Below are 12,998 nucleotides of genomic sequence, written 5' to 3' on the forward strand. Positions count from 1 at the left end.
GTTCAGGAAAAACTATCCTTATAACAAATGTGAAAGGAAAAAGTTACACACCACAACCACCATGTCTCATGTCCTTACACATACTTCCAGAGTTTATAGAAATATGTTGAGACGTCTTTAATTTGAACCACAGGCCACGGAGGTCCCCTGATGTGTCCCCGGGCCTTAGATTGAGAACCTATACTGCAGCAGCCACCGTTGACGTGAGGGTGATTAAAAATGTAGCGCTATAGAAACCAGGAGGCCAATGGAGGAGCGGGAAGCTGTTTACCGTTTCTATGGTTGCTGGACAAACCTCCTGCAACCAGGTATTAAACTGCCTCCCCGACGGATCCTGCAGCCCGCTGACACCAGTTCTAAAGACCTCCAAGGAGGAGAAGAAGCGCCGAGCACAGCGCCAAACACTCAATCCACAGGAATTTCTCTTCTTCTTTACTTCACCAACAAGCTGACCACAGGTGCACTCAAGCTGACCAGTCAATACGTCCAGCTCGATTGGGATTTAAAGGATTTCTCTGCTCAACACTACAACAGACTGAAGGTATGTTATCAACTTTACTCTTAGAATATATTTTTTTAATCCTCTGAATGTTTTACACCTGGGAGTCTCTGCTTCAGAAGGCCTTAAATTTATGCGTTAGTGTGAAGTAAAACAGCGAAGTTCTTTGAAGTTTATTCAACATTTAACGAACAAATGTTTTACTAATGATGTATAAGTACCAGTGTATTGCACTGTGCTTAAATTAAAGTTGTTGTTTTTTTACGGAAAATGAGCCACACTTTGGTGATCTTAGTTAAATTGAATCATGTCCCATGGTGCCTCAGAAGCTATTTTTACGCATGAATGGTCTTAAATATGCCAACGTGAAAGCAATAAAAACGAAATATGACAGATTCTTTTTTTATTATTATTATAACTTTTCTTTTCTGGTTCATATATTTTAAAGAGTTAAAAGCCTACAGGTGCCCAGTAAAAAAAAAACCGTGCGCTCTTTTCAGAATTGAGTGTCAAGTGCGCAGCGAGGGGGGGTTTCGGGAAAGTTCTACGACAGAGAGAAAGGGTTAGCCTACTACTCATCAAAAGCTGGGGTTGAAGATGTTCGGAATGTAGTGTAGTCTTACTTTCGACATTGCCTCATCAAATCCAGGTGACAATTTACCACAGAATTTCAATGGGAATCTTTACGCACACAGAGGCTCTGTTTTCAAATAGGGCCCTCATTGTCCTGCAGTCTCGCACTTTGTTGATGCTCTGTTTATATTTTCATTCCTGTCAGGTGGTGGCAGCGGGAGAAGGACAAGAAGGAGCTGGCTGACAAAGAGGAGAGAGGTTTTGGTGAGAGCCATGCTGTCTCTGAGCTGTGCCGACCCGTGGCCTGAAGGCTCGGTGGGGCTGGAGGAGGAGGTTGTGACCGCAGCTGCCCAGGCTGAGGAGCGGGACAGCGCCAACAACACAAGCAGCAACAGTAGCTTCTGCAGCTCCGTCAACCTGGACGACAGCCTCACCAGCCTGCAGTGGCTCCAGGAGTTCTCCATCCTCGGTGCCAACTCGCCGCAGCAGACCCACAACCAGCCGCACCTGTTCGGCCATCATCCACTGGGCTCCGACGCACCGGCCTCCCCTCTGGCCGGGGACCCTGCCTCCATCGGCATGCCCCTGACCCCGGGAAAGCCCACAGCTGCAGCCTACAGCCGGATGCAGGCTCTCCCCAGCATCGTGGCACACGGTCACTGTCCAGATGAGGTGGACTACAAGACCAACGCGCACATTAAGCCGCCGTACTCTTACGCGACGCTCATCTGCATGGCCATGCAGGCCAGCAAGAAGAGCAAGATCACTTTGTCCTGTATCTACAAATGGATCACTGACAACTTCTGCTTCTACCGGCACGCTGATCCCACCTGGCAGGTAAAGGACCACACACACAGACACACACACACACACAGACACACACAAACAAACACACACACACACACACACACACAGGGAGACAAATTACCTCAAACAATGTACACAATACACTCGTACACATTGATGGCTCGTTTCCAACACACTTCCCATTGTTTGGAAATGAGTTTTTTTTGTCAGGCCTGCTTTCTGAACTGGGGTCAAATCACAGCTGGGGGCAACATTTAAAAAAAAACAGAATAGAAAACTCCAACACACTGAGAGTCCTGGGCTTGCTGCCACACTCTGAGGAAGGATTATTGAGTTAGCTGTGAGGGTAATTAATAACTCCGGCAACCATGAATAGCACAAAACATTCATAGAAAACATAATTAAACAATATAAATCTAATTTTAATCTTTTGTTCATGCAAACGCACTGTGAGGGTAAGTGAAACACTAATAACAAAATCTGTAAAGGACCAAGAAACTGAATTTGGACATATAAAGAGGAATAAAAAAAAAGGAAGCACATACCCAAAGCCAATTTATTCACATTTAAGCCATTTAAGTAAAAGTGAAAGCAACAGGGTGAAGAATAAGAAAACTAAACTGATAGAAACAAAAATAAATACAATTAAATTAGATGTAAAATTACAAGATGAATGCTTAATGTGAAAATGCTTATGACTATTCTTAAATATGTTGTTATCAGTCTTTAGATTGACCTTTCTGTGGCATTCCTTGGACTACATACCTCACTGGTTTTTCTGCTTCAGCAAAAGCTAGTGATGGAAGGGTGACAAATTCCCGCTCGGAAGGGCAGGAATTTTCAAGAAAAGTTTAATTTCACCAGATAAATGATTGACAAAGCTGTTGCTGTACTCCCGTGTTTCCGCGTCTGGTGCAGACATTTTGTTATTGTAAGGCAGTGCATGGGGCAGATAATATTTAACAAAGGTCATTGGGTTACCGCTCTATATGGACTTCAGTGAGGGTGGGGTTGAATGAATGAATGCTATAGGGTACACAGTGCATTAATGTGATGTATGGTGCTTCATCTGTTCCCCCCTCAAAACAGACTGATGTACACTCAGTTGGAAGGGGGTGAAACAAAAATAAATCTGGTTTATTTGTTCAGAAGTTGGAGAACTTAGTGCCAGTGTTTTGTCTGCAAGGCAAATTTACATTTGGTTAGTATGACTTAGTAAAAAGAAAGGACACAGGGGAACAGCTAGCCTCCATCCATCTGTAACAAAAGCTAAATTCCATTTCTTCCAAAGATCACTGATTGACATCTTATATTTTGTCTGATTAATCCACTAAATAGCTTAAGTAAAGTGATTTTATGGTTTTGGAGGGTCCATTTCTTTGCCAAGAGCAGTGGCCTGCCCTTTACCTATATATCAAAGTAATAGGCAGATCTTTGCGGCTAGATTGGGAAAAATTCAATTTGGAGAAAATAAAATTACAAGACCTTGACAAAAAATACCTGTTGAGCTAGATTTTATTGACCATTTGTGTCTTTAGAAATGGAACTAGCTGGCCTCTCTAATTTGCTTGTGTACTACAACTCCTTGGGATATGCATTGTGTCAGTCTCCATTGTTTTTTATGTAGCCAGAAATGACAGTGTGTGGCAGAGACAGGCGAGATGGTGTCATTTTTTGTGTCAGGTAGATCCAGCTTGTTTAGCATTATGCATCAATAAGTCACTAAAACTATTTGGGAACCTTATTTTAACTCAATGAAGTATGGGAAAGACCCCTCAAGCAAAAACACAACAAGCAAGGACAACTTTATTTACAGCCAGAATAAGCTTCCCGAGTTTTACTTGGAAATGCAATTTTTATTGTCTGCAATTTAGTACGTTTACTTTTAAAGACCACATATCATAAATAATCCCCCAACTAGCTTTGCAGCAAGTGTAAAAATATTTGGTTACCTTTGGACATTGCAAAAGCTGGCTGATTTTTCCAGTTTCCAATATTTGCACTAATAACAATATCAATGTTCTTGCCTAACTGCCCGTAAGAAAGCTAAAGGCATATTTCCTAAAAAAAGAACCAGTTCCTTTAAGGTTGTTACAAACTTAAGTCTGTTTTTATGCATTTATTGTTTGGAACAAGTCCAATTCCTTTTATGTATAAATGTACTTTGTAATAAGTCCAGCACTGTGCTTTTCAGAACTCCATCCGACACAACCTGTCACTCAACAAGTGCTTCATCAAGGTGCCGCGGCAGAAGGACGAGCCAGGGAAAGGTGGTTTCTGGAAGATAGACCCACAGTATGCTGAGCGTCTCCTTAGCGGTGCCTACAAGAAGAGGCGAATGCCCCCAGTCCAGATCAACCCAGCCTTTCAGAACAGGCTTAGGGTTACCCTTCAGCCCCAGTACAGAGGCCCCTGCAGCCCCACAGAAGGTCTGAACAGCTTGTCTATCAATCCAGACTCCCAGAGGCTCCTCCGGGAATTTGAAGAGGCGACTGGTGCCGACCAGAACTGGGATCCTCATCTGGCTGAAGGGACAATGCTAGGGTCCTGGCCAGTGGTCAGGGGAAGAAGTGGGCACAAGAGGAAACAGCCACAGGGTTCCAGAAATGGTGCCAAAGCCCCTCGACGATCCAGCTCACCTCTGCTCACCGCTGATGAACCAAAAGAGATTGGACCTCTGAAGGGAGACTTCGACTGGGACGCCCTTTTGGACTCAGCCCTTAGTGGTGAGCTCAGTTTGGATGGCGGAGAACCCCTGAGCCCCATCATGAAAGAGGAGGACTTGACAGTTCGGGGAACCCACATCTCTCCAGTTGAGGCTCCAGCAGGGACATCGGACATACATGTGTTGGTGGAGACACAAAGGAATAATGACGTGTCAGACCTTGATGAGGAGACCTTCCTTGCCACAGCGTTCCTCGAGAGCCCCTGGCCAGAAGAGGAGGATCAAGGCCGCAATGACTTCCTCTGTAGCTCCACTGTCAACCTGGATCAACTGTTTGACCTAGGAGCCTCACTTGGTGGAGACCCAAGCACCCGGATTGACACCCTTCTTTGAGGAATTGTTATTTTCAAGGTCTTCTTTCACTACTAAAACTCTTTGCTACCCTACGAGAGAACAACAGACTCCTTTTTCATCTCAACGACTTTTATTGTTCTTTGCAAAATCTTAACATTGTTTGAAAAGTGACATTTTTATGCTGATTCATGCAGGATTTACATTGGTAGCACCTTCTAAACAAAGATGCTACAACATACAGCAGCAGAGCACATCCCTAAACTTAAAACAATAATGTGTTGAATATGTTATTGGGGACCAGAAATTATTTGTGACAAAAACATTTTTTTAGAACATAGAGCCTGTTATAGAGACTTACTGTACCATGTGAGATCAATCATGCTAGCAAGCAAGGATATGCTAACGCAAGTTAGTCACATTAGCTTCCTATCCTTCAATTTTTCACTGAACTGGGGTTGTAGCTCTTCCCTGATGATATATGTTCGGACTGCAAATGAATTTATTCAACTAAGTTTGACTGAAGACAGGAACAAATTCCTTTTTTGAACTAGCAGCTAGCAACATGGGAGTACTAAAGGAACTATACAGTGCTGCAGTTCTACTCAGCCTTTCTCTAAATGAATCCCATTGTCCATTCAGGATGCTATGTTCATTTAAATGGGCACATCATATTCTTTGGTATCCAGTCCACATTAGGCACCCACAATTAGCAAGCCAGTTAGCGTATGCTGATCTGAAAATCAAAGAAAGTGACATTTTAAATAAGCATTGGTATAATGTAATGTGTGTAAACTATGTCTCAGTTGTGGAGAAGTTTAAACTCTGACAGTAGAAGGTGGCATAGCTGATATGCTAAAATCGCTTCGTCCATTTTGGCAATAGGTCAGTGATGCAAATGTGTGCGTTATAATCAACCAAATTGAACTACATGCAGAAAACCCCAATGTGTTACATCAGGGTAAAAGAGCAAAATCTCTGTTTGTAATGCTAGTGTGAACATGCAAACTGAATGGCACATCATGGTCTCTGTTTACAGTATGAAAAATGTGTTCATGTTATGTGTGTACACTACAGTTGGCTTAACTTTTACATAAAATTATAAATGAATAAGTAACCAAGTGGCATTAAGGACAAGACTGTGATCAACTGAGATGCATTTAGTTTTACATATGATTGTTTGCTGAAAATTGATCAAATTTGACTGTATATATTGTGACAGCAGCACTAAGATGATGAATAATATGTATGTGCCAAATGATGTTTGGTGTAGAAGTGATTTACTGATTTTTTTTATGTTCAGTTTTCTTCCATTTGAGCTTTTGATACTAATTTTCTCTGTATGCATATTTCAAAATTAATAAGGAATAGTTTAACTAGATTAATTGTGATTATGCAGCCTATAGTTTTTTCAAAGAGCAGAAACATTTTTATTCCATACTGGACTGAAATGATCCTTGTTAAAGTACTTAGTGTCCACCTTCTTTGATCCAGCAGTATGGTTTAGGTTCAGAACTCCCACATGAGAGCTAAAAATAAAATGGAAAGGAAACAGCTAAAGGCAAAACTCTCCAACGAGGAACTAATATGACATTAAAGTGATCAGTTGAAAAAGGCCATGGCTCATTGTAAATGAATACCTGACCTTTAACGTGCCCAGCATAACTTTTGGGACATGACAAGGTGGCAGTGTATTTAATGGAAATGTCTAGCATTCTTTTTGCAAGGAGATGTTATTGGCTCTAAGAATTGTTGGTGGCGATGCTTGGATTGTCTCGTTGGAAGCTGACTTGATAAACCAAATCACTCTATATGAAAATGAGTCACTTAAGTCTATACTACAGCTAATGTGTGACAGTGCAATCAATGTACACTGATACTTGTTTTATACATTCAGTTGTAGACGGCTGTCAGTCCAGTTTACTTTAAAGAGAACAGTTTCACTCTGTTGTGTATTGAGGTGTAAACACACAATTTCAGGACAAAGGACTCCAAGACAAAGAAACCCTGAAATGACTGTGTATTAGCTCTTGGCTATTAAATAACACTTTTAAACAACAAACATGTTTTCATTTTACCTCATAATTGCTTCTGGAAAGCCAGAGAAGTATCCTGTATGGATTCCTTTACTTTTCTGTTTTTATTCTACTTCCGATTTTCTTTGTCAAATAAAGAAAAGAAAAGAAAAAAAAAGATTGCATCTTAATGAATTATTTACAGCCCTGTTCGACTTAATGGCCAGGCAGGGGCCTTTCTGTGTGGAGTTTTCATGTTATAGCTGTGTATGCATGGGTTCCCTCTGGGTACTCTGGCTTCCTCCACCCGTCCAAATAAATGCTTGTTAGGTTAATCGGTGACTCTAAACTGCCTGTAGGTGTGAGTGTCAGGGTAAATGGTTTTTTGTATAAATAAGTCAGCCCTGTGATTGACTGGTGACCTGTCTAGGGTGTACGCCACCTCATTCCCAATAAGGGGTATAGACAGTGGATGGATGGGTGAATGGATGGATGGGCTTTGAAATTTGGCCACCAGAGAATGACTTCTATTGGTTTTGGGGATCTCTGACTTTGATTCTGGAGTCACCATGAGACTGGTTGGGTTTTTGAGTGAAATATTTGGACCAGTATGAGGGATGGTCATGGTCCCTGATGATTTAGATTTTACTCCTTTGGTGATCCTATGACTTCCTCATAGCATCACTGCAATGCCTTTATTTTTAGTAATTTTACATTTTGTCGAAAGATTGTAATATAATGCAGTACAGGAATTCATGGTTCCCAGATGATTAGAATTTTTTTTAATTAAAATATATCTAAAAAATGACTAGATGGAATGCAAAGAAATTTTGCAAAGTATGCAAAGTATTTTCATGATTTGAATGCAACACTTTGAATTATGATACAGCTGACTTGCGTCTAATGAATACATGTTAGAATGCTAACAGTTAAATCAAGGAAGCATTGTACTGGTAAACAGCACGCCTAGCATTCAGCTAAAAGCACTTTTGACTTCAACCTAACAGAGCTGCTGGTATGGCTATAGGCTTTTCAGGCATGTTTTCTCTTTTCTCCTTCAACCCCCCCCTTCGCTTTAGTGTCCCTGTACATGAGATTTACGCTGGTCTTTTCCTGCTCATCTCTTTTGGGTGTCTTGCTGTGATCATGCAGTGGATGGGTAATAGTAGCAGGGGGTGGCTGGGTTTTTCTTTCAGGGCTTTGTCTGTGCTCAGTCAGACTCTTGTTCCCCCATGGCGTTTGGATCTGGAGTACTTCATTGGGTTGGTGTGGGGTCTAACAGGGACAAGTGTCCCACGGCCCCATATATCACCGCCTTTCTGCCCCGCTTCAGACCACACTGTCTCTCTCTGACCCTGTTGCAGATTAGCTTGGTGGCTAGCGTTCAGGGAGTCAAATGAATAGCGGCAGTAATCAAATGCAAATACGTAGAATTTAAGAACCCTGCATCCCCCCCAGTGCGTGAATAGACAGGCTTTCTGTCAGCAGGCGTGTCTGTCTGTGGTCACTTGTGAGGTAAGGATGGCTGAAAAATGAAGGGCTGTAATGGTACACCACTGTAGAATGGACACCCAACACTCTGTTGGAAGGGCAGGATCCTGCATCTTCATGCCCAGCCTGAGAGCTTTTTTCCTGGAAAGAGGAGCTTATGTTTCCCCTTCCCCCTAGCATGAGCTCTCTACAGGCCCCCCTGGACAGCTATTACCTGCTGGACTTGGCTCTCCATCTGGATGGCAGGGCTCATAACAATATGTGGCAGGCCAGGTTAGATGAGAGGCTTGTGGTAACCTGATGCAGGTATTATTCCCAGGCCCTGCTGACGGCTGCAGGTAAGAGGATCCTCCTGGTGAAACGCTAACCCTCAGTGCATGTTCCAACCCAGAAACGCTGCAAACTGAAAGTGCTAAACACAAACACCCAAAGCGGCCAGGATGACTATGCAGCCACAGGTTTCAACTAGTGATTACATTTGAAGGAGGATACGTATACCAGTGGGTTGACATTTGCTGCCACAAAAGCGACCTTAAGATAGAATAGATGGTAGGGAACGTAAACTCTTTGGGTGAAATAAATAATAATGCACTGACTTTCTGAAGACTGACACAACAGTCGTACAAGATTTTATTTCTGGTTGTTTAGTACATGTGCCCAGTCAGAATTGTAGATGTTCAAATGTCCACTTTTTATAATAACTTCCATTTCTTCTCATCCATCTGGGCAGTTGTGTGGTGGAATTTCAGGTTCCCAGTCGGTTTGTCATTTGAAACACATTGAAAATGCTAATAAATATTCGACCGTATCAAGACATTAGCTAGGCAAAAAACAAACTAAAAAAATATGGTGTCCAACAACTTACCCCTGCTATTTTTAAAAAGCCTCTGGATGTGAAAGCAAAGACGGTCAAATACATTAACACAGCTAATACATTTTTAATGTAGGCTCAAAATAAAGAAGAAAAACTTAGAATTATGCATTCAGGAATTAATATTGCTTTTTCCCTTAACCCAAAACTTTGGTACGTACCAAACCATGACTTGGTTTATGATGTACTTGATGTACTGTTACATCCCCACCTTGAACTCCCCCCATACTGTTCAAGAACACTATACTGAGTTTAAGTTCAGACAGATATTTTAAAGATAGAGGCTCTGGGTGGTCTAAAAGTAGTTAAAGTATCAGGTCTGAGGAAGCTACTGCTGATAGGAAATGTCTCTGCCGTTTTCCCAATTCTGCACAGGTGTTAAACTGAAGAACGTGTCAGGAGAAACACTGATGGTGGTGAGGGATCTACAGTGAGCTGGTACAACTCTCTCAGTCTAACAGAAGCTTATCTACAGGCTCCAACGAAACAACAAAGATGTGAAAAAAGTGGACAGAGAGGGGACGAGGAATACATCTTTTTTATCACACAGCTAATGAAAGGCCTGTTTCCTGGGTAACTCCTGGTACCATTGTCATGTAGGGCAGGAAGGGGGAAGGAATGGGTGAGGGTTTGTTACTGGTTTTACCAAGGCTGTGAGGCTGATAGTGGATGGGATGGTGTAGCAGACAGAAAGACTTGATGGAGCCTCAGATTTATTACAGTGGATGGTTTTGTGAAAGTTCAGCTTACCTTACTAAAGCGAGGCTCCGCTGACTCCTTACTGTCATAAAAAACTAACTCTGTGCTTAAAAACTGCACAGTCTCTGCTTCTCCACTCAGCTCCACTATATAACTCTTTTATCCAGTGCCTGGGGAAGATCCTTTTCTGCTCAATTATTAAAAATTCTCAGAAAACACACAAGTACCTCATATAAACAAAAGTGCAGCGTTATAAAATAAATCATCACATATTGCTGGGAGTAGCAATTTTGTTGTGATTATTAGGCTTTAGTGATGGAAAGTTACTAAGCACTTGCAATTTAGTGCAGTTTGTACAAACAATACTTTCTTCACAACATACGATAGGCTCTCTGTTAGGTAGATTACATGTCCAATAAAAAGTGAAAAAAGGCATTGTCATTACAATAAGACCTTAAACAAAGCATGTAAAAAAAAAAAAAAAAAAAGTAGGGACTGAGTATAGAGCCTTGGGGCATTCCAAAGGATATGGAGGTTGTGGGTGATTGTTGTCCGGTCTTGTTAATTGCCAAAACAACAGAGAAAATCAGCAAAATCTCAATTGACAAAATACCTTTGACTGATAGTTACAGATTTCTTATGCCTCAAAGTATGTGTTGCCTTAAAAGTGAATATGCATCTTTTATAAATGTCCAACCGCCAATTAAAAACCTAACACCTTGAGGCACATCAGACCAGCTTTCAGGTTGTCTTTGTTTGCTTAAACTCTGCTCTGAAATGACCTCTGATGTTATTTGCATGTCTCTGTACAAGTCACCTTTTTAAAAATATTGAGTGATTAAATGTAACTTAATTACAGTAAGGTATTTGTATGGAGTTATAAAGACAAGTTTATCAGGATTACATACGTTAACGAAGAAAACAACACTAAGTCATTGGTTTTCTTGCAGTCATTTTCTTGATTTCTCTATATGCTTCTTTCTACTCCTTTACTACATCAACAAACTACATAAAGGAGAGGAGTTTACTGCAATAAAAATACATGTTTGATATAATATAGCAAACATACTTTCACCTTAGTAAAGTTCTGAATGCATTTATCTTATTGTGGAAAATATTTTAAGTGCTTGTAATATTCCCTTTGATATACTTTGTATATTTTAATATCCATAGGATATGAAAACTTATTCAAAATGCAATAACTGGACCCTACGCCATTATAAACAAACATGAGTGTTCTGTCTGAGGCGTATGGATGCCAATGTGTTTGTGGTGTCAGGGTCAGGACAAAGAATTGTAGATCATTGTATGCAGGATCCTCAGTTTGTTTGGGGAGTGCATGTATGTGTGCGTGTTTGCCTTTCTCAATGTGTGTGTGTTTGTGTGCGTGTGTTTGTGTGTGCGTGTGTGTGTCCTGCTTTGCAGTGCAGGCTGAAGCCTTCTTTGTCGGGGAAGACACAGGCAGAGGGGTAATCCGACATCCATCACAGGCTTAGTGAGCAATACACACTCTCTGTTACAACAAGGAAACAATACCCAGGGAAACAGTGGGAGGGCCTCTTTATTCATTACGCAGGGCCGGGAGACGCTCTTTTGTAGGTGTTTTGGGGGACTGAATGAGGCATCAGAAGAGCAGCATGACAAAGCCAATTCTGGAGTTACCGGAAAACCTCCACAGCAAACTGGGAGACCAAGGAAAAAACACTTGTAACTGCAAGTCCCTTTCACACATGCACTGGGCCTATAAAATGTTTCTAATTTTGTCCGGGCAGGTGCATGTATGAACACAAACAGCCAAATCTGGTGACTGATTGTTCTCCTGCCAACCTTTTAAAGACTGCACAAACATCCTGAAATTATCAGGGTGGGTTGCATGTGTGGATGCAAAAGATCAAATTTTTTAATTCAGACTTCATCCAAACTTTTTTGCTGCCTGTCCCCTAATAAATGTCTGCAAGAAGTAAGGTTGAACCTGTATGAACATATCAAGTAAGTCAAATCTTTTCAGTCTTTGTTGTCTTTAATTGTAGTGTTGTGCTGTCCAGGTAACATTAAGGTAAATGAGTCACTGCAGTAGAACAATGGTCTCTAAACACTTGAGTCAGTTACCAAACATATTCTCAGCTTACACTCCTGTCTACGATGTTTCACACCAGCTATGTTCGTTGTTTCCTTCACATACATCTGACTTTACAATAAAATGTAATGTCACTTAAGGTGTCTGTAGAGCATTTTGTTAATTCTCTGTCTGTTTTGATACCATACCCTGTTACCCTATACAGTGTGATACTGAGACAGGGAAGGCATGCAGCAGCAGCAGCAGCTAGGTCACATTATGTTGGAGAAAGAGTCACCTGATCCATCCTGCGTGTGCTGCTTAAGTCTCCTGAGAGTCCGAGCTGCTGAGGCGATCCCAGAGGAGGCAGAGGACTGAAAAAAAACAAACATAAACAGAACCGTGGCAGCTGGGGGCAGGCTGAGCCGTTCTTGGCGGCCACAGTTTGACCTTGGCCGGGCATGCCCAGACCTGCCTCTCAATGCGTGGCGGGAGACTCACCAGGCCGGCTGCAGGATTTGGATCAGATCAATGAGAAAATAAAAATACCTCTGCAAGCAAACAAGAGCATAGTAGGCTCCCTCCACCTCACTCCGTCTTTTTAATGGCTTTTTTGTTTTTCCATTCCTCATCACTCATCAGATTCCAACACACGGCTTGGCTCGGTGCAGAAGCATTTACCACAGAGGATATACTTTCCTTCTTTATGGCGCTTTTTACACACTCCTTTCCAAACTTTAATTTGATTTCTTTATTTCTTTGTTTGTTCCACAGCATAGGGAAAAGCTTTGAAATTGTGCTGCTTTACATATCTTAGACTCTACCCTCATTTGGTGAGCTGCCGTGGCGACAACATAGACAAAGGCCTCCTCTGCACACACACGGTCAAGCCTGGCCTGAGCCTGGGACCCCCTTTGCTGCTCAACATAGCCAGATATTTCTACCCCCAGCAGCCCTCCTAGGGTCTGAGG

General features: G+C 41.8%; 1 protein-coding gene across 1 annotated transcript; it reads left to right on the top strand.

Moving 5' to 3' along the window:
* The first annotated feature begins 252 nt into the window (after positions 1-252).
* foxj1a (forkhead box J1a) lies at positions 253-7,068 on the top strand. Its single transcript, XM_029280551.2, has 3 exons — positions 253-541; positions 1,278-1,909; positions 4,074-7,068. The coding sequence occupies exons 2-3, from the start codon at positions 1,346-1,348 to the stop codon at positions 4,935-4,937; spliced, it is 1,428 nt and encodes a 475-aa protein (XP_029136384.1). The 5' UTR covers positions 253-541; positions 1,278-1,345; the 3' UTR covers positions 4,938-7,068.
* The last annotated feature ends 5,930 nt before the right edge of the window (positions 7,069-12,998 follow it).

Source organism: Labrus bergylta, chromosome 16 (genome assembly GCF_963930695.1).
Source record: "Labrus bergylta chromosome 16, fLabBer1.1, whole genome shotgun sequence".
Lineage (NCBI taxonomy): Eukaryota > Metazoa > Chordata > Actinopteri > Labriformes > Labridae > Labrus > Labrus bergylta.